Genomic DNA, 21,810 nt, shown 5'->3' with positions numbered 1-21,810 from the left:
TAGGCCTGTGTCGGCGTATGCTTATATACTAACAGTTCTATATTTAGATTCATTAAATTTTTGAAAGACAAATGCAAGAAGAGCTCACAAATGAAGGGATTTCCGTTTTAGACCCATCGGCTCCTCATGAGGCGATCTTGTCAACCTATTATTAGACGTGCGACGTAATTGCGATCAATGATCGTTTATCAGAACCTACGTTCATACACTGACCTCTGACGAAGAGTGCAAACAGGTGAAAAGCCTTTGAGTACACCTCTACCCACCATATATGGTTAGTCACGTGGTTGACGCTCCTTATATGGAAGGCAGCTAAGGTAACGGGGAGGAGTTGCCAGCGGCTTTTTTTTTCTGCTCAGACCGGAGGCGGTTCCACCGGCATGCTTGGGTGGGGGGAAACGTCATTAAATCCTTGCCCCCTCCCCCACCCACAGGGAATAAAACTGATTGTTTCACAACTGTATATAATCGGTGTGTTGAGCAGAGATTTTCATTAGTAATTAACGTTAGACAGAGTGGACAGGCCCTCTCATACCGTGCACGTGTAAAATATATTTCTTTAACTGTAGGCCCACTTTAACAGAGGACTGTGCTTTAATCTACCCGCAAGTGACAGAAAGATCCGGTTGATATCATTTTTGATGCAATTGTAATTATTGATTGTCAATGGATTGCCTATAGATAGGCGAAAAGGAGCATTGCGACATTGACTGGATTCATGATGTCATGAGCCAAATTAATATTACCCAATCTATGCCCCTATGTCACAATCCCACGTTGAATCTCAGTGTTGATAAATAGACAACCGCAGTCTGTCCGCCTACAGTTTTAAGACGTTGACAACAATTTCTCCACTTTTGTTCTCGTTCAGATTTTAAAGAAAGACTCGCAGGGGTTCACACGGCACAGACGCGACTTAACTTTCCGTTTACACAGCCGTCTGGGAAATAAGTTATTAAAGAGACAAAAAAATGTCCGTAAATCGCCAGCGTCTGCGACCCTGGTTGGAGGCTCAAATCAACAGCGGTCGTGTTCCTGGACTCCGGTGGTTGGACAGGGATCACACCATCTTCAGAATTCCATGGAAGCACGGAGGAAAACAAGGCTGGAGAGAGGAGGACTCGCTCATTTTTAAAGTAAGAAGATTTAATACTTTAAATTTTTTAGAGTCCAAACACAAGGTCAACGTCCAAATTCAACGTCTTTTGCCGCTTATTTAAAAGCGAGACAAGTCAAAGTTAAATTACAGCATAGATCATTTTGGCGGTCTGTCTAGGCTAAATTACACTTTCATTTTCTTAGTTCTGAAGGCTATACTATATTCCGTCCGTATTGAGTATGTAGCAAATCAAATATATAAGGCTGTTTAACTTGTGATTTGGTGGTGAAAGATTATCAAGAAGCGTACGCTCTCGGATGTGTCAAAGTTGCGGAACCCTACTACAGCGTGGGCTTCTTTGCCTTGTCATTTTCATGGTTCACTCAGTACAGTGAGAAGACCTATCATTCGGTCTACAGGGTCTGAAAAGCTGACCTGTGTGAGCACTTAAAACAGTAAATTTTTAAACCAAACATATTTTTGAGATAAAATAAAATAAAATAAGATAAAATTTCGTTTTTTTTTTATAGAATTGGGCTGAACATACAGGGAGGTTTAGAAAGGGAATAGATCAGCCCGATTACGCCACCTGGAAAACGCGTCTCCGCATGGCATTAAACAGGGCGCCCAAAATACAAGAGCTGAGAACGATGAGCAGACCCGACGATGAAGACCCCTTCAGAGTGTATAGATTCTTGACAGCAACTGGTATGTTATGAATTTATGTTAACTTTGGTCCATAGATATAGAAATTGTTAATTCGATTTATTTCCGAACTGGTACATACGTTCGTGTTACGATGGTGTACAATATCTCGGAGATCATTGTACAGTACGTATGTGAAGCGCACTTTGTTCTGCTGAACAGAATTAGACTATTACCCCCTTCTTCCAAAATGTTCACTTGGGGAGGCTAAGCATTGATATGTGTATATTTGTTTTAGTAATAGAGATTGTATACCAACGTTCCCTAAAATGATAAAATGAAAGTAGTTGTTTAGTCTAGGCAATTGTCTTTTGTTGGATTGCTCACCTGGTAAGGGTTTGCATGGCATTGTGAAATATGGGGTCCTAAAATACCGCGCTTAAATTTCCGCCCCTTTCTTCAAATCTTTCGTTTTAAACATCGGGCTATAAAAAACACGTGCAGTTCTGAGAATTATACCTGTTTTATCGTTTCTCTTACATCAGTTTACAAGCCTTTTCTGTGTCCAGGAATGTTTTAAATTACACCTCTTCACAATTTTTTATACCACATGGGGCTTATTTGTGGTTAAAGTTTGGAACTTTTCCAACCGGGGAACATGACACATGGCAATCTGCCCCCCAAAGAAATAAAAATTATGATCACCTTAAGCTGAGATGAATATAAACTGCTAGTTTTCCAAATTGAGTTTACTCTAGCGGTTTTATGGAAAAATGCACCTTAAATAAATGAAAATACAGAGAAGGTCGGAAACATAGAGCACCCAGTTAAGAAAAGAAAAACACGAACCTATAACCATAGCGAGTAATGCTAAGGGTATTGATATCGTTATTCACCTGAAATTTAAGCTATACAATGAAGTACTGCACTTACTCATTGATCTCATCAAAATATTTATAGCCCTTCCAAGAACTGTTTACCTTTTCTGTGATAACAATCACAACCCTGGCGCTTATACTTATTGACAGTTTCTGTGCGTGAAGGGGGCAGGCATGGAAGAGGAGTGAGGGGGGTCTATAAATTTCCATTCCTATATTTTCGTTTTTCTCTGTTTTTCTTTAATTCATGAAAATATGCATTTAACCAGAGTGGCTGAATGCTGCATATAGACTAACGTTCAGCAGAGCTTCAATGGCCAAGTGAGAAAATAATATGATTCTAAATAACTCAGGCATGCACCCTTTTAATGAGCTCAAATATTGCAATATCTTACAAACAACACAGTTTTTTGTATTACTACTTTCTCTTTTATCACCACAGAAAAAGGAGACTCTTCAACATGTCTGACAGAAAATGACTCCAATTTGGATGAAGACAATGGAACCTGGGTAAGTAACACCTCTTTCTTGACCCCACCCCCTTAATGTTATAGAGAGTAACAAATAATTAGGTGTCTCATATCAAAAGGGTTAAAAGGTTGACGTGGGTCATAGCTTTCCCCCCACTTCAGGAACTATATTTAGACTTGAAAAGTTCACAAAACTGAATCACTAAGAAACAGCATTACCTTACATTGGGATCGATCCTTATACCCACAGGGTGTATTGAATTTCTATGTAAATCAGTGAATAATTCTTTAAATTACCTACACCCCCTCCAATCTCCTTCACACCGGCTTACCATCCACTCCACAATTTAATTTTGGATGTGGAAATTTGAAAATAAAAATGGAAACTGAAACAACTGCTCCCCCCCCCCCCCCACACACACACACACCTTTGGCCCTACCCTTTGCCAGTACATTCTCTGTGTAAAACGTAGGCGAAATACGTACCTGTACTAGAGTAAAGATAGCCTTGTGAATGCTTAAAAATATATTTCATGTTAAAAAAACACCAACTGCATCCAATGTCTAGACCAAGGGTCTATTCCCACAACTTTAGATCGATCTATCACCGCGGGGAGTCTCACCAGACTACCGTCAGATAATCCCCCTTAAGTGTCCGTCCCCGCCCACTACAAGCCGTAAGGGGCAATTAACTTTCGTGTCCGCCCGGCTGACAGCTATTCAGCGCGAACCCCCAGGGAGTTAGGTAGATCCAAAGTAGGCCGATCTAATCTATGGAAATGGGGTGCAAAATAGTACACAGTCTTAAAAAATTGCTTTGGACTGCAAATGAATCTCGCAGAAATGTTCACATAAGCTCTGACACAAAAAAGTATGAAAATGAAAACAACACAAATTGTATAATTGCTTTTATAAGTAAAATTCTTTCTAATCTTACAAAAAATAAATTAATTAATTAACAAATAAATAAATAAAAAACATTTTCCCATGTATTAAAAACATTTTCTTACTTATAAAAAAGTAATTTATGTAGGTTCATATATTTTGAACAGTATGTTTTATCTTCTTCAGATTCCTCTAAATCTCATTGAACCTCCTTCCATGATGTCCATAGATGAGGAGTGGGCAAACATTAATTCTGATGACCTGGTCAAGTGCGACAGTCTTGACCAACAGAAGTACGTCAGTGGTGGTCACGCCATGATGCCTGTCCAGCCAGAAATGAGTGTAGGGATGACCCCTGTGTCCGGCGTTACTGACCATGACTCAGATGTGCCCAAGGGAATACTGGGACAAAGCAATGACTTGCAAATTGCAGGTAGTGCTTTTTTTATTTTCGTCTTCAGTTTTTATAATTCAGTATCCATGAAATAACTCACTTTATTAAAGTTACTATGACACCTAGAATTAAGTGGTAACCATTGTACGTTTAGTATACTAATTAACATAGCTGAAAAAGAAGTGTTTAATCAAAAAGTCCACCTATGAGTGCACTTTGTAGTTCTGAAAATATTTATCAGATTTTTGCTGATAAAGGTCAGCATAACTGACAAAAATATCTACTTTGAGAATTATGAGTCAAAAAATCATTATTTTTACAAGGCACACCTTTCAATGATTTCTGTAATTTCTTAAAATTGGTACATTTAAATACAGGATCTAGTACTAAATCAACAAAGACACCATCAAAAAAGTTAAGTTTTCTCAATCTTCCACACGTATCATTGTTTTATTGTGACTAGGTTGATGTCATTCTTTACTTCTGCTTTTTGTCGACTATATCACAATGAGATGACGAGTCAATCTGCCCCTAGGTGGCAGTTCAGGAAGTAAAAAAAAAAAAAAACATGATGGTCTCAACTCTGTTGCTCATCAGTTGAATTTCACTAAATTGTGCAACTGCAATAATAAAAATAACAATACAACAAAAACCACAAGTTTGTGGTTAAGAGACAGCAACAGATAAAGAAAGATTTCATGAATCTTTATTTTTAGGATACTTAACTAATAATTTATTGTTACTCACAATGTTACTCTAAATTTTCTCAAACAATAAAACTTCATAATCTTTTACACAGTGTATTGACAAAACCACAAGACTTATGATTTTCGAAGAAACTAGCACAGGTATATGAAATAACCTATTTCCTCTTCTTTAGAAACAGGAAGTACAGCACAATTGCTGATTAATATGCTTGTAATTAAATGATTTTCCTGAATATTTGTACTGCCCAATAATTATAATAGTTGTCAAACAAATTTTCAATATTATTCAAGGAAACTGAATCAGGTGGAGAAAGAACTATACCTTGACACCAGAAACAGGAAGAAACATAATTAATGGACAGTCATGAATCAAATGTTGTGTTTCACATAATTACTGTGTACTTGAAAATTTAAGCTTTCACAAGACCACAACTCAATTATTAAATTTCTACTCAAGCTCTCTAAATATATATATATATATGTCGAAACTAACAAAAAAATAGGATTCTGCAATAAGCATAACTGAATCAGTTAAAAAATTCACATGACCCACTCAGAAAAACAAAACATTTATATAAATCATAATCAGTGAGAATTCACAGTCCTGAAAAGCCCCCACCCCCACCCCCTGGGGCCTTTCACCTGGTCATCCATTTCAGGCTCAACCCAGCATAGTTAGATCCAATTCTTACCACTCATTAAATTTGCAAAAAGGCAAACTGGATCTTAGGATCACTTGTAGATAAAGTGATGTCAATATTGACTTTCAGTCATGTGCTGCCCTGTTATAAAAGTGAAAAGATAGGGGCCTGCATTTTGTCAAGTTTTATTGATCAAAATGTTGACAGTTCTGCTCAGCTGGTGATAAAAGTTGTCCACAAAGGAAGACATAATCTTTGATGACTAATTACCTGGTGGACATATATACTAACAAATTATGGCTCTACTTAATGATAAGAATGTGAAATGGCCGTCCCATGACCAGTCTTCAGTTTCATTCCTGTCGCTATTTGCACATGAATCGGGAAACATAAAACTTTAAGATGCATATTAGGTGAGGACTCCTCAAACCATAGTCACTGAACTCAATCGCATGCTGCCATAGTGATTCAAATAGTATAACTAAAAACTGAAGACTTTTGTTACATTAGCCCCCCACCCCACCCCACCCACCCACCCAACAAAAAAAAAAGATGTTTATGCAGACATTCTCTTCTTACCTTGTGTGCCTTACATAAAAGAGGGGAAAATAGGGCATTTACAACTTGAAATTTGAAAAGGTACGTTTTTTCTGCTGACCAAGATATTGATTTCTGAATCAGTTTTTTTTTTTTCATCTTCCAAGACAAAAGTATCACATGTGTACTGACGTCTTTCATGTTGTCACAAATTTTGTTTTCAATTTGTTTTATGTATAATCACAAGGCCTGTCTAGTTCCATCTCGTGACAATTATGAACAAGTGTGCAAATAAAGACTATAGTGACAAAAGAAAATTTGATATCATGACATGAAAGTTGCCTCCTGATTGTGAGCATGAGAGATAAAACTATTAAGTTGATTTAATTGTAAAAGTAAAACCAACACTTAGTATAGCACGATGCCCTTGCAACAAGTTCAACAAGTTTAAATTGGGATTTGGGTTCAAGTCACCGTTTAGTTTTCTCAACTCCCAAGCAGGTATCAGTAGATGACAATGAAATCACCAGAACAGCTACAATTATTAATTATTACAATCTAATCTGATCCACCTGTCTCTCCCCCTAAAAATAAAAAAATGCCCTACATACCCTTTCAAAATAAACCAAACAACATTCAGAATACTTCTCTTAATAAAATATGTATATTTCTAGTCATTAAAATATAATTTGAATTCTAAGTAATATTTACTTCCTCATACAGGCCATCAGATGTTAGTAAAACTGTTCTACCTCAACAGCCAAGTCGCCCAGTACGAGATGAACAACCCCAACGGCAGTCGCCTGTATTATAATTCATCCTATCCTGGCACTGCACAGCACATGGCCGAGATTGCTCAGACCTATGCCGGGGAGATGAGAGATCAGGTATGGAAATATGGTAATAGCTCTGTAAGTTTGAACAAAATTGATTGATTTTTGGACATTTTATGAAACAGATTATTTTTCCAAATTCAATTTAACTAAAATGAAATAAAGATTATAAATTCCAAAGTATAAAAACTAGGTGTGGTTTGTGCAATGGAGTGTATTAAAGAAAATACATTTTTTTTTTCAAATTTAATTAAATCTTGGATATGCTTGGTGATTTAATCTAGACCTAAACCATTTTGGCATATTCATAACTGACATGTTTTGGACAAACCCCAAGGTTCGTCTAAGTTATTTGAAACATTTGAAGTAACACTCTTTGGCACAATGATAACAAATGGTAAGAGATCATGTTTACTCAAGCTCCTCTAAAGCAATAACTATAATTTTGCACTGTCAACAAAGGAGATTAATACTGTAGGCTGGAAGATTCAGTGTAAAAGAAGAGAGGTGAGCTTGGGGAGGGGGGGGGCATTATTTTATCCTTTATTTTTCTCCCCTCTCACCGCAAGTGAACATTTGCTGAAAAGGGCAGGGGGATATAAGATTAGGTACATGGATTTAGAAACATGCACGTGTTTGGTTTCAGTTGTTTGGCCCTAGTGTGTTAAACCACTATCTGATGCCTCCACCAAAGTATGCCCAAGGAACATCACAACACCAGTCCACCAAGAAAATTCTGGAGAGCATGGAGCGAGGGCTGCTACTGCAGTGTATTAATGGAGACATTTATCTCACTCGCCTGTGCAGGTAAGTGTCACTTCACAAATATGTCATTATATGATATTATATTCTGTTTATATACAATATTTTTAACTTACAATTTTAGTTTTTAAGGTTTTGTTATTAGTTTTCAGTTACCAGTTTTGTTTTCTGAATACGTTTTGTAATTACTCATTCTTTAATTTTACATCGTACACAACACTGAGATACATGCCAAGGATGTATTTCAGTGAAGAAATAATTACTACATAAGCAAATGATAAATAAAACTGTATTTATCAATCATTATTTCCCCTTGCAGTTTTCAAATATTTCCAAGTCTACTGCCAATCAATGTTCCTTACAGTGCACACTTGACTAAATAGCGAATTAGCACCATTTTCAAAGCTGAAATTTTCCTCAAGCTAGGTCAGGTTAGATAAATTACATATAAAAATAATAAACTTCTCATTCACTCATTTTTGCAGATGTGTTATCTTCTGTTCTTCTCCAAGCAAGGGTGAACAAATTTTCAAAGTGAAGAGAGACAACATGGGCATTAAAATATTTGATTTCACCAACTACTTTCTACCAGCTGTGGACAGGTACGTGCAGGGGCAGGGCCCTTGCCCACGTATTGAAGTGCGACTTGGATTTGGACAGACATGGAGCAGTGACGACTGGAGTCGGCGGGATACATTCATCTCTGCAACAGTGGTCAGTGCTAAGGCTTTGCAAATCATTCAACAGGTAAGAATGGGGTTCCTATGTAAATCAGTGTCTTGTTAATAATTATAATTTTATTTATTTTATATGGCACAGTCCATTATTGTAAAAACCAATACACCTTTGAGTTTTAATATTAAAAAATTAAGAATTAGTTTTTAGAGATTTGTATCACAGATCCCTCTACTAGTGTTGCTATCAATTTTGGAAAAATAAGACTTTTCAAAACCCATCTTCAATATCCATATTAAATCATTTTAAAACTGTATATGTCGGTCAAATACTTACCTATATTTTCAATAAAAAGGTCTGGGAATCTGTCAGAATCTAAAATATGAGCTAATTGGACCACAGTATGATAGGAAAAGGAATACATTGCTGTGATTAATAATTCTACTTCAAATACATCACAATTAGCTTTCATCATTTCAGCTTTCATCATTTCAGCTGGGATGCCAACCCACTCCCATGTTTTCTATAGAGATCTCGGGGTCAGATGACTTTGACAGAATTGCCGAGACAATCAAAAAGCTGTGTGAACTGAAAACGTCAAATGGCAAAATGGATACCAGCACTTCAGGATCGCTGCATTAGGACTATGAATCATGTCAAATGAATAATGTATAAAGGAAATTAATTTTTACTAATCTGGACAATATTCTTCATTCAATCTTATTAATGTTTTATCAGTTTTTTTGGTTTTATTCAACCGTTTTCTAGACATACATTAATAATAATTTTTAATGTAAAGCCTGGACTTTACATCTTAGGTTTTCCACAGAAAAAAATGGATCCCTTTTCAAAAATAAACAATAATTTTAAATAGAGTTTTAATTCAGACATCTTTCTCCATCAGTTTTACATATTTGTATTCTCTTTGGTTTAACATTTTGTTTTGCAACAACACCTTATGAATCTTTTACTCTTGCAACAAACACACTTATTATTATTATATATTTGGCATATTATATTATTATATTATATTTTTGTCATTTATGGACTTTGTCTGACTAACTTTATCTCAGGTATATATATATATATACATTTTGTATTTAAGCAAATACTGTTACAATGTATCAGAAACTATAAAATTTGCAGCTGTCATTTTCACACTTTGTAGATGCACATTTAAGTGCTACTTTGTTAGAAATAAATTATATACATTTTAGATCAATATTAGATGATGACTATTATATTAGCAAATGATAAAATAATTCAGATCATTTTAGATCTAATACAGTGTCACATAGTGTCTTCATATGTTGGTATTTACTGACCTTTTAAAGTTTTTAATTTGCAATAAAAAGGTCTCAGAATCTTTCAGATTCTAATTAATACTCTGTGTTAGTCTGTTAGAACATGAGCCTGGACCACAGCATGATAGAAAAGGGGATAAATTGCTGAGACAATCAAAAAGCAGTGTGAATTGAAAACATCACATGGAAAAATGACACCAGCACATTTCTGTTAGAAATAAACTACATTTTGGATCAATAAAGAAATCTTACAGGCAGCACTGTGTCTTTTTATTTTGATAGTCACTGACCTTTTACAAATAACAGAGCTAGAATCAATGATATAAATTACCAGTGTTTACAGTCTTTGAAAACAATGACATCTATGAAGGCAGATTATGTATCAGCTCTGTGGACAAATGTCATCAGTTCATTATGAATGTCATATTATACACAAATAAAACGAAAATAAAATAAAGATTAACCTAAAAATTGGCACCAAATTTTCAACATCATTTATTAGGCACCCAAAATTTCTGATCAGCTTGTGCATTCCCTGTTTAAACAGTCCCATGGCATCTGAGGCATGCAGGCAACTTCAGTCAGCAATATTGGTTTCACAGAAAACAACCATAGAATACCCTCTGAAGTAGTTAGCAAAATGTACCTGCAATTTGTACTGCATGCCTGCTGCTTGTTTGATAGCTGTGATAAAAACACTCCACATTAATTCCTTCATTTCTTCCCAGGCATCAAAACTGTTCTTGTTGGAAGAATGCCACTAACGGGAGAAGCTCTGAAATTAAACGCAAAATTTTTATACAGAAAAAAAAAATAATAAAATAAAAATAACTGGTAAAAATAACTGCAACACATTACTGCTATTGTGTTCTTATGTTTTCTTGAAAAGCTGTCAAATCAGCATATTGTCAAGCAAGGTCATTTTCCTTTAGTTATTAACCACTGTAAAGGACCAAAAATTAATACTGACTAACATACATGTAACATTATGAACAAAAACAAAAAAAAAATCATGTAAAAGAGACACTTATCATTTCATTATTGTATGATACAACTGAACTAACATGTAAGTCTCTGAAAATTAAACTCAGTTTCTTTGTCATGACAAAACAAGTCTTTCTTGGGGCTTGATTAAAATTGTACCAATGTGAAATGAAAAAAAGACCAAAATCATACCTTCCATTTGCTGCTGGAGCATCTTGTTCATTTTCCAGTGCTCAACAAGACTAGAAACTGTCTCAGGTTTATCAGGTGAGAAAACTTCCAGAGTATGCTGCTTACATAGGATACTATGGCAATGTAAGGAGCATAGTTTAATGAGTGTGAAAGCAAATATTATAATGGACACAATTTTAAACATAATTCATTTTTCTGAAACATTAATAAATATATAATTCCCAACTAAAACACTGTTAACTTCTGCTCCCTGATTCATTCACATGGTGTGAATAAACACTTCAATTTCATCATGACTAGCAAAGAATAGTGATTGACAATTATTATAAAGGATACTCCTCCCTGTAAAGCCTGGAAAAGTCCTGCACCCACTGTAACATGGTAGCCATGGAAGGCCACATAGGTGAACATTCCGTCATTTTCTTCATAGTTAACTGTCCTGCATACTTGCTGTATAAATCCATACACTGCTCAGCCTGATGGGACACTTTATCCTTGAGAATATTTTGTGCTGATCTGAATGAGAACATAACATAAAGAATAAAATCATACAGTAGGAAGGGATTAGGTGACTTAACAATATTAAAGTCATAATAATTCTTCGTTTTGGCCAAAAATTGGATTTTCCCAGAGTAAACGGCAATTTTCCCGTACTTACCAATGGTCAGCGACCCCATTCCTGCATTCAAAGTTAGTCCAGGGTTTTTTCCTAAATGTTTGATTTTTGTTAAAATCTCTTAAGAGATTTTGACTGACAGAGCCCTCTCTGACATTGCATAGTCATGCGATATCGAGCGATAGTTTCTGGTGACCTACTTAAAACCGCGGGAAAAGCAGACAACAACAACACTAAATAACAATAATATAAGATTCATAAGATACCGGTAGATGTGCTATTCTGGGCTTTTCGTTATCCGACACACTGTACAAAAACTCGCAACTTACGTCTGCGTAATTGCATCAGGGTTTGGCGCCAGAAGTTATTTTGGTCTCGAATGAACGCGAGAATCCACATGACACCCTAGGTAATGTCATTGGCAACGGATGCCTTGACGACCGGGAAGAAAGGCATCGAAAGCCCTATTGACAAGCACAGACTTTAGTTTTACTACAATAACGGCTGTTTTAGTGGTAAAATGCAATAGAATATATTTCCATGGGTTGTTTACAATGTATTTCTTGCGGAATTTTGAATCTCAAAGGAAGAGTTATTATTCCTTTAAATGAATTTTGGGGTATGTTGCAGGTTGACATTTACCAAGTACTAACTAATAATTTATAGCTGTTGAAGGTAACTGGATAATTCTTTTTCTTCTTTTTTTTTTGTATTTCCTTAATTTTTTTTTAATCACCAGACTCATGCATCATCAGTTATTTCAACTTACAGAATGTCCTGTAATCTATTAATCGCGTCTGTCATTTCATCGTGCTGCTTATATAACAACTTCTCCTTGATATCAGGAAAACTCTCTGCCAGTGGCGTCTGAAGAAGATCAACTTTGACACAGCACTGGTATTGTTCAGCCAGGTTTTCCAAGGAGGTCATGTCTTTCTGGCAAGTTTCTAAAGTCAGTTTCCATTGTTTGCTCTGTTCTTGGATTGTTTTAAATGTCTTTTGAAGCTGGTGGCAAATGGCGAGCTCTGCTTGCATTGGGTTATATCACTTAAATACCTGGAAAAATATGAAGATTATGATAATCATAATAACATGTGCAGGATACGATTATGGATATTATAGTAGATAAAAGCATTAGGGTTTAGACACCCAAACCCGGTCCTACGAAAATACGAAAACCGCGAAAACCGCGAAAACCAGAAGTTGCTAGGCGAAAACCTCACTATAACTTACCAATTCTCGATGTTCTTGACAAGTTGCTGTAATATTTGGATAACTTGGACTATATTACATACATCATGACCTTTGATAACGATGTTGTAATGAATTGAGTATGTAACAGCTGAGTTTTCTAGATCGGCAACTATAGTGCGTGGGAGCCATGTTTGGTTTACAACTGGCATATATAAACAGCAGTGTCCCCTCAGGCCAGTATTGCCATCTCAGGCCAGTATTGCCCTCTCATGCCAGTAATGCTCTCTCAGGCATATGAATGTGGATAACAGCACAATATTTTCTGCTTACTTAATAGATACATATAAGAAACTAACAAACATTTATCAAGTAACATTTACAACATTGTACCAACTTTAAGTTAATTAATGCTTTATTTGTAAATGTGTTATTTGTGCATGAGAAAAATTCCTTCTAACTGTACATGAAGTCGTAAGAACTTTGTATTTGCATTAAACTTTATAAAAGAAATATTGAACCATTAAATGTTTTTCATCATAAAAAAGTTGTTTTTGTTTGTTCAAATCATGTTAAAATAAAGGCTCTCTACATACCAAATTCCATTTTACCAAAACAGTTATCAATACATATTTAGTCAATTTGTGCACTGGCAATTTATTTTTTAAGAAAAGGGACTAAAGTCTTATTCTGAGACAACTACAGTGTATTGTTAATACTGACCCGTGGACTTGCGTGCTTTTTATTTTTAATGCATGGATTGTAGTATATTTTATATTAATAACAGTTTTATCAAAGAACTTGTAGGTTCATTTGACATTACACTCATTAGGATCTGGTTGTCATTTAATGGTATGCTTCTGTGGCTCTGTGCCCTCAGGTAAGTGCTAAATCAATAATGATCAAGAAATGATCAAGACTTAACTAGTTACAGCTGCAGTCTTAGCTGTCACTAATTAAGTCCATCTAGCTGTCAGTGTCAACAAATTTAAGTTCACTGCTACTTATTTTCCATGAATTTTTGCAATTTCTTGGTGAATTTTTTACACATTTTGTCATTTTCAAACAGAGCTGAGAATTTGAATTAATGGGCCTGAAGCCATGTGATATTTGTTGCTGACTCTGCTGTCGAGCAAAATGTATTATTGCATCAGCATTGATATTTTCTATCTTGTACCTCATTATTTATTTATTTATTTATTTATTTATTTATTTATTTATTATTTTTTGTCTGAAAGTTATGCAGTTTAGGGTGGAATTTCATTCACTTTTTTTTTTTTTTTTTTCATTTTCAATATGGGCATGAAACCCATTTATTAGTTATCCATAAAATTGTTGGTGGTAATGCTGTTAAGGATTATGTATTATTGCATCAAAATGCATGAAACCCTCCTAGAGGAGATAAATAAAAATCGATGGTTATTATGTTGTTTATCACTTCATTTTTCGATTTTGTTTCTTTCAAATGGATGTATATACTTAATATTGTGTTAATTTGTTAAAAAAGTCAGAGAGCAGTTACAATAAACAGTATTACTTAAAGTAGATAAATAAAAATTGATGGGGATTATGTTGTATATCACTTAATTTTTCAATTTTCTGTTTCTTTCAAATGGATGTATATAGATTGTGTTAATTCATTAAAAAATAAGGTCAGAGAGCACTTAAACTTAACAGAATCTAATAAATTGATTTTAATTAGAATCCAAGGGTGCATTTGTTTGTGAAAAGTATGCAATCATAATGACCATCAGTTAATTAAAAATCCCATAGGTGTTGAATTTCCAGAATACACAGACTGTATGTTTTTTTCCTTTAAGAATTCTACCCAAATGTGTGCTTGGCCTTCTGGCTGTTTCATGATATTAGAATATATGATGAATATGCATTTTTAGATGCATCTTTAACTCGATGAAATAAGTATTTATAATGTGTGTCTCAAAATATACTTTTCTGTTTGTTAGCTTGTTAACTTGTTTGTGTGAAAGAAATCCCAGGTCTTCACAAAATTTGAACCATTTTACACACCAAATTTAATATATGCAATTCAGTCATTTCTTTTACACCTGCGGATAACAGTTAGCCATTGTCAACTTAACCCTCCTGACCACAATACTTATGGGACTGATTCAATCATAACATCTAAACAATGACATGAATTCAGTAGGTAGTAAATCCCAATGGTAATCAGAAAGATACAAAAATTCTTTTAAGAAAACGCAATTTGTGCTGTGTATGTGGTATGCATTTCGGACTAGCGAGTTCTGAGAATAAACACATCCAAATCGTTCAATGCATTTGTCTGAAGTTTTTTATTTTGGCCTTAGAACATGTTACATATGAATAAGTATGGGTGCTCTGTAAAGCGCAACACAATCTATGACCTTAAATATGTAGATTCATAATAATTTGTCTAAGTACATGTATTCTGATTATAGTTTTATCAGGGTTTAAACCCATTTATGATGGCTAAAGCATTTAGAACTAAAGCAACATTTGTTTTTGACCTAGAATAATGTCCCCTTTCAAAAGTAGTTCAAATCATATGGGAGTTATATGCTATTGCCAAAGCATAATTCTTATTTGGCCAGATATTTAAAGGAATAAAGTTTTAGAGGAGAATTAATATGGTAGAGAGCTGACAATTTTACAAATATAGGCCACATTCAGAATAGTGGACTAATGATCTGTTTCAAAATTGTTACCTTCCTTTCCCAATATATTATACACCATTGAGAAATGCATTGGTTGAGAACTTATAATACTTTTAAAGTACAAAGTGTACACAATAATTTATTAATAATGGCAACTAGAAAAGCACTAAGAGACCGCAGACCTCCACTAAGGCAGCAGAGTGTCGATCCAATGCCATTTTACTCCTAAATTTTCATTCTATAATGATTTAGTTTTTTATTATTGATTGATTATTGATCCAGTTCACCACCAAAAACTAATCCCTTCTAAGTTAACCCATTTCTGACCTACCCTGAAAATGCTATCGAAATTTATCCATAACTTTTTAGTTATGATGATGACAAACAAACAAACAGGGGTGATAAAACATAGCCTCCTTGGCAGAGGTAATAATATTCTTTACAAGAAAACTAACACTTTTTATTTCATATTCCTTTTATTATACCAAGCAGAATGCAAGCCCAAGGACTCTGTTTGGTATATTACATGCTTTAAAATATATGGCAAATGAAATATACAAGCACACACTATTATTTACTATTGATCAACTTCCTGGCAAATAAGAACTGTCAACAGTCCCTTGATATTACAGCATGCCAATAATCAGCAAATAGTGGAAAATACCAAGGTGTTAACATGTTATGGACTATCTTGATATACATAACTTCATTTGCTTTTTGGCAATCTTCAACAAAACACATGCAGGGTGCTTCAAACTGATAAAAACTTACCATACAAAAAGTTGAAGTCTTAAAACACAGCATAGACACAGAAATGATGAAATAGATATGGAATTGAAAGATAATCATATCATATCAATTACGAAATTAGATGTGCACTGCCTAAAACTCTAGGAGTAACCTATTTATTATGTCAATCACATAACATCATTCAGTTGTAATCTGTTATATCTCCTTTCAAGAGAAAATGCCTCCTGCAAATCAGAGTACCAGTACATGTGTTTAATGTGTGTTCCTTTTTCCTTTTTTTCTCTATTATTGTGCATATAATATATATGCATGATTAACTGACTATTGACTATTGTCCAAGCTAGATAAACATGGTGGATTGTCCACACACATTAAAGATAAAGTTATACATGAAATACAAACTATTATGAAAAAATATCATTTAAATGACACATGGAGAAAGTTCCATGGTGCAGAAAGAAGATACACATGGAAAAACTCCGAATCAAAAATTTCCTGCAGACTAGACTACTGGATAACATCTAACGAACTTATAGAAAATTGTTTTATAGAAAAGGCGGAGATACTGTACGCACCTTACACTGATCATGATGCAATATCTTTGTTTTTAAAGACAAAAGATGTGACAGTTAGAGGGCGAGGGTTTTGGAAACACAATAATACTTTACTAGGAGACGAAAGATATATTAACGAAATGAAAATTGTAATTAATGAAGCAAAAAACAGATACAATTACTTAGAGGACCGTGGTTTAGCATTTGATATGATAACCATGGAAATACGGCAGTTTTCAATAAAATTTTCAAAGCAAAAATCTAAACAACATAGAGAAAATGAAAGAGACATTTGGAAAAAAATCAACGCGCTACAAGCCGAGATAGACAATCAATTTAATAAAGAAAAAGCTAAAGAATTAGAAAAACTTAAGACTGAATATGATTTAATCTTAGAAGCTAAAACTGAAGGTGCAATAATGCGCAGTAAAGTGAGATGGTACGAAAAGGGCGAACGCAATACAAATTACTTTATCAACTTGGAAAAACGGAATCGGGTCAGAAATACAATTACAAAACTAGAAATTAATGATACACTAACAGTAACTAACGATAAAGATATTCTACAAGAACAGGAAAAGTTTTATGAAAATTTGTACACCTCACAGAACACTACCTTTAACGAGAGAATCTCAAACAAATTTTTCAATGTACAAAACATACCCCAAATTCCAAACGACCTAAAAATCGCATGTGAAGGAAAGCTAACCATCAACGAGTGCAAAAACGCACTCAAAGAACTTACAAAAAAGAAGAATAAAACCCCGGGTGTCGATGGGCTCTCCGCAGAATTTTACATGAAATTCTGGGAAGAATTAGGAGAGGAAATGGCAGACTGTTTAAATTTTGCTTTTGAAACTGGTCAGTTAAATATTAGCCAACGGCAGGGCATAATAACACTAATTCCCAAAAAAGACAAGGATAGACACCGTTTGGAAAACTGGCGACCTATTTCTTTGCTAAGCGTAAGCTACAAAATAGCCGCAAAAGCACTTGCAAAACGAATGGAAATGACTTTACCAACCATTATCAACAAAAACCAAACCGGGTACGTTAAAAAAAGATATATCGGTGAAAATATAAGACTCATCTGGGATCTTATGTACTCAACAAAAAGGCAAAATAAAGAAGGGATGGCAATTTTCTTAGATTTTAAAAAAGCGTTCGATTGCATTGAATGGGAATTTATAAAAAAATGCCTGAAAATATTCAACTTTGGCCCTGACTTCATTCAGTGGTTTGACATTATGTACGCCAATGCTTCCAGTTGTATTACAAACAACGGATATTCCTCGCGATTCTTTTCAATTACAAGAGGTGTAAGACAAGGATGCCCACTGTCCGGCCCTTTATTCGTGCTGGCCGTAGAAATACTAGCCTGCGCAATACGCGCAGATCCATCCATACGGGGAATTACTATTGATCGTCATGAACACAAATTATGCCAATATGCCGACGATACAACGCTATTTCTAAATGATGTTGGGTCCGCTAAAAACGCATTGAAATTAATATCTGAATTCAAACAAATTTCTGGTTTAGAACTAAACTTGAGCAAGTCCGAAGCCCTGTGGCTTGGAAGCAATAGATTCAACGACGAAAAGCCCCTCGGGTTGCTATGGCCGGATAGACCAATAAAAGCTCTCGGAATTCATTTCTCTTACGATTACGAAAGCTGCAGGTTTCTAGACTTCGATAGTAAAGTTGATCAAATTGAAAAGCTGCTTAACCTTTGGTCCAGCAGAGACCTCACATGGATTGGAAAGATACAAATACTGAAAACATTGGGTCTGGCTAAACTGGTTTATGCTAATACAGTTCTTGAGACCCCAAATGATATTATTTTGAGGATAGATGCTTCATTCAAAAAATTTCTATGGAATGATAAAAAACCAAAATTAAAGCAAAATACATTAATAGCCCCAAAGAGTAAAGGTGGTTTAAATTTGACGCATGTGCCATCGCACGTGCGGTCTCTGAAGGCCTCAATGGTTAAGCGCATAATGTTAGCTGACAACGATGATCCGTGGGTTATAAACATACTGAAATATTTAAGAAGTGTGGGAGGAAAACTTATTTTCAGTTGTAATTATGAACTGAAGAATATTAACATTTCGGACATACCACCTTTTTACGTAGCCATGCTAGATGCATGGAGTGATGTAATACAAACAGACCCTAATAATGCCTCCGATATAAAGAAACAGATAATATGGAATAATAGATTCATACTTGTAAACAAAAAGTCAATATATCTAAGGCATTGGTCAAAAGCCGGAGTAAATTATATGCAAGATATTATAAATATTAATGGTGAATTTATATCATTAGAAGAAATAATAAATCAACACAACTTCGACATTAAGCTGCCGAATTTTCTAGAATACGAAAAAGTAAAAAAATCAATTCCGATATCATGGTTACGTAAACTTCGGGAAAATGCAGAAACAGTTGACAACACAGACTCAGATGAGATAGTATGGACTCTAGCCTCTACAAAAACCATTTACGATAAGCTAATAGAAAGAAATGTAATAAATTTACCCACAGCAAGTTTGCATCTTATCAAATCAGGCGTAAGTGAAAATGATTGGCAGAGAGTTTTCTTGATACCATTTGAGTCTGTCAAAGAAACTCAACTACAAATAATGCAATACAGAATAATTCACAATGTGCTGTACACAAATTCTACACTGTTCAAAATGAAAATAGTTACTAGCCCAGGATGTATTAACTGCCATATGAAAGAAACAATAATACATCGTTTTGTAGAATGTGTACGTGCAAGAAATTTTTGGATTGCATTTGAAAACTGGTGGAACATTCCGAATAACACCATACACTTCAGAAAAAATGAAAAAACTATAATGTACGGGTGTCTGTCAAGCGACCAGCGCGTAAAAGCTTTAAATTTCTGCATTATTGTGGCTAAACAATTCATAAACAAAAATTCAGAAAATCCATCAGTCTATGATTTTGAACTGTTTCTGCATTTTCTTAGTCAGAAGAAGAAAATAGAAAAATACATTGCTATAAAGACAGGAAAAGAAGACAGGTTCAATACAAAATGGAAACGCATTCCTACCATAACGTGTTAAAATTTTCACCTCTAGTACGCTATAGTTGCCGTTATGTAGTTCACAACAAGCATGTATACGTGTAGTATGTATGGACGGATGAGTGAGTGAAAGTAAGTCTATATATTTATGTTCTTATTTATTTATCAGTATTTAATTACCGTAATTATTATCAGTATCATATGCATTTAATCTTTGATTTTCTGTCTAAATATTTCATTATATATGACATAGTTGCCGAGATGTAGCTCACAACAAGCATGCATACGCGTAGTATGTATGGATGGATGAGTGAGTGAGAGTAAATCTATATATTTATGATCTTTTTATTTACCTATTAGTATTTAATTACCGTAATTATCACCAGCATTGTATTACATGCATTCAATCTTTCAATCTTTGATTATCTTTGTATATTTTCTTTTTTCTTTTTTTTTTGAGTGAATAAATGCAATAAAAAAAAAAAAAAAAAAAAAAAAAAAAAAAAAAAAAAAACTGACTATTGACATTTTTTCAGAGTTAAAAGAGCTTATCTCTGTATACTGGCACATACACAGAACCCAAATGTAAAAACAATTAAGCACATTGATTTGAAGGTAAAATGTGTATTAGACACCTTAGGATACACATATATACAATCTACATTGTATAAATTAATTGATGCTTTAGAAATGGATTTGGTTTATTAAGTGGAAAACAATTAGTGTAACAAATGGCTGTGCATGAATATCTTTTCAAAAAGAGTAAGATAAAATGTAATTAAATAACAAAATCAGTGGCCATGGATCAAGTTCAGAGGAAAAAATGTTTTAATAAAAATAATTTAATTGTATTCACCATAATTATATATATTGAATATTATCAATTATGTTAATTAGAACCTACATTTTCATAATGCTTTATAAATTGCTCTATGCTGGTCACTTTATTAAACAATGCTACTCATTTTATATTTGGAAAAGTAGGAGTGTAAATTCTATGCAGGTTCAAAGCTCATACAATATAGACTCTACATGTGTGGTGTATTAAAATGGGCACTTTTTACAAGCATTGATGTGTAGTTTCACTTCTGGTTGGAATGAAAAAAAAGTTCTACTTTGTGCATATCTATTAAATCCTATTTATTAATAAACTTTGCATTACTAAGAATGCAGGTAATCTGTGTTATGCACTTCATATAGTACTTGAGAGAGTATTACTTGCCTGGAAAAGCATTACTAACCTGAGAGGGCAATACTGGCCTGATATGGCAATACTGGCCTGAGGGGACACTGCTGTTTATATATGCCAATTGTAAACCAAACATGGCTCCCACGCACTATAGTTGCCGACCTAGAAAACTCAGCTGTAACATACTCAATTCATTACAACATCGTTATCAAAGGTCATGATGTATGTAATATGGTCCAAGTTATCCAAATATTACAGCAACTTGTCAAGAACATCGAGAATTGGTAAGTTATAGTGAGGTTTTCGCCTAGCAATTTCTGGTTTTCGCAGTTTTCGTATTTTCGTAGGACCCGGTTTAGACTATCAGCTGTCACCTTGATCAGCGGATACATCAAAAACCACATAACACCAAGCCCATGATAAATTTGTGATTTATCATTTACTAGCATCAGTCAACTGTTTTCTCTCCCTTGCTGATATTTCGGCATTACTTCGATCCGTATTTCTTGAGAAAATTTAAGTTTGGTCTAGCCTCTACTCTAGGATCCCAAACGTTTTGGATCCCGAGCTTGGTTTACGAGCATCTTGGACATGCTTCATGATCGTTCATACCTTAAACAAAGTCAACCTTACTGCGCTTGAAGATACACTTTTAAATAAACTGAACATCGTTTAATTTGCCAAAATACATTGGAAAACGTTCAACTGCATCTCTCTAACATCAACCTGCTGGTGGCTCAATGGAGGCTGCCATATTGGTCACATGATCAAAGAGAGCATTTTTGATTGGTT

The 21,810-nt window shown here is 34.6% G+C and overlaps 2 protein-coding genes across 4 annotated transcripts; one reads left to right on the top strand and one right to left on the bottom strand.

Moving 5' to 3' along the window:
* Positions 1 to 502: 502 nt before the first annotated feature.
* LOC106153337 (interferon regulatory factor 8) lies at positions 503 to 10,087 on the top strand. Of its 2 annotated transcripts, none has more exons than XM_087011887.1 (8): positions 503 to 1,136; positions 1,630 to 1,807; positions 3,065 to 3,132; positions 4,164 to 4,410; positions 6,980 to 7,143; positions 7,736 to 7,896; positions 8,337 to 8,598; positions 9,022 to 10,087. In XM_087011887.1, the coding sequence occupies exons 1-8, from the start codon at positions 972 to 974 to the stop codon at positions 9,166 to 9,168; spliced, it is 1,392 nt and encodes a 463-aa protein (XP_086868013.1). In that variant the 5' UTR covers positions 503 to 971; the 3' UTR covers positions 9,169 to 10,087. The 2 variants fall into 2 exon arrangements, with proteins under 2 accessions (XP_086868013.1, XP_086868011.1); XM_087011885.1 differs by having other exon boundaries at positions 9,007 to 10,087.
* On the bottom strand, positions 10,079 to 21,799 carry LOC106151884 (AFG2-interacting ribosome maturation factor-like). 2 transcript variants are annotated; one of them, XM_013525319.3, is made up of 5 exons: positions 21,631 to 21,799; positions 12,392 to 12,678; positions 11,343 to 11,522; positions 11,007 to 11,119; positions 10,079 to 10,605 (listed from the first exon to the last, which is right to left on the bottom strand). In XM_013525319.3, the coding sequence occupies exons 2-5, from the start codon at positions 12,655 to 12,657 to the stop codon at positions 10,562 to 10,564; spliced, it is 603 nt and encodes a 200-aa protein (XP_013380773.2). In that variant the 5' UTR covers positions 12,658 to 12,678; positions 21,631 to 21,799; the 3' UTR covers positions 10,079 to 10,561. The 2 variants fall into 2 exon arrangements, with proteins under 2 accessions (XP_013380773.2, XP_086868015.1); XM_087011889.1 differs by lacking the exon at positions 21,631 to 21,799 and adding an exon at positions 21,393 to 21,411.
* Positions 21,800 to 21,810: the final 11 nt, after the last annotated feature.

Source organism: Lingula anatina, chromosome 4 (assembly GCF_051362555.1).
Source record: "Lingula anatina isolate TDL-2025a chromosome 4, LinAna3.0, whole genome shotgun sequence".
Taxonomy (NCBI): domain Eukaryota; kingdom Metazoa; phylum Brachiopoda; class Lingulata; order Lingulida; family Lingulidae; genus Lingula; species Lingula anatina.
The sequence above is the reverse complement of the archived record's forward strand: the minus strand, read 5'-3'. Positions and strand labels throughout refer to the sequence as shown.

Coding starts and splice junctions, on each gene's coding strand:
- LOC106153337 (XM_087011885.1), top strand. CDS start 972: ATGTCCGTAAATCGCCAGCGTCTGCGACCCTGGTTGGAGGCTCAAATC. Junction 4,411..6,979: donor CAATGACTTGCAAATTGCAG/GTAGTGCTTTTT, acceptor TTCCTCATACAG/GCCATCAGATGTTAGTAAAA. Junction 7,144..7,735: donor CCGGGGAGATGAGAGATCAG/GTATGGAAATAT, acceptor GTTTGGTTTCAG/TTGTTTGGCCCTAGTGTGTT.
- LOC106151884 (XM_013525319.3), bottom strand. CDS start 12,657: ATGCAAGCAGAGCTCGCCATTTGCCACCAGCTTCAAAAGACATTTAAA. Junction 11,523..12,391: donor AATAGATTACAGGACATTCT/GTAAGTTGAAAT, acceptor GTTCTCATTCAG/ATCAGCACAAAATATTCTCA. Junction 10,606..11,006: donor GCTCCAGCAGCAAATGGAAG/GTATGATTTTGG, acceptor GTTTAATTTCAG/AGCTTCTCCCGTTAGTGGCA.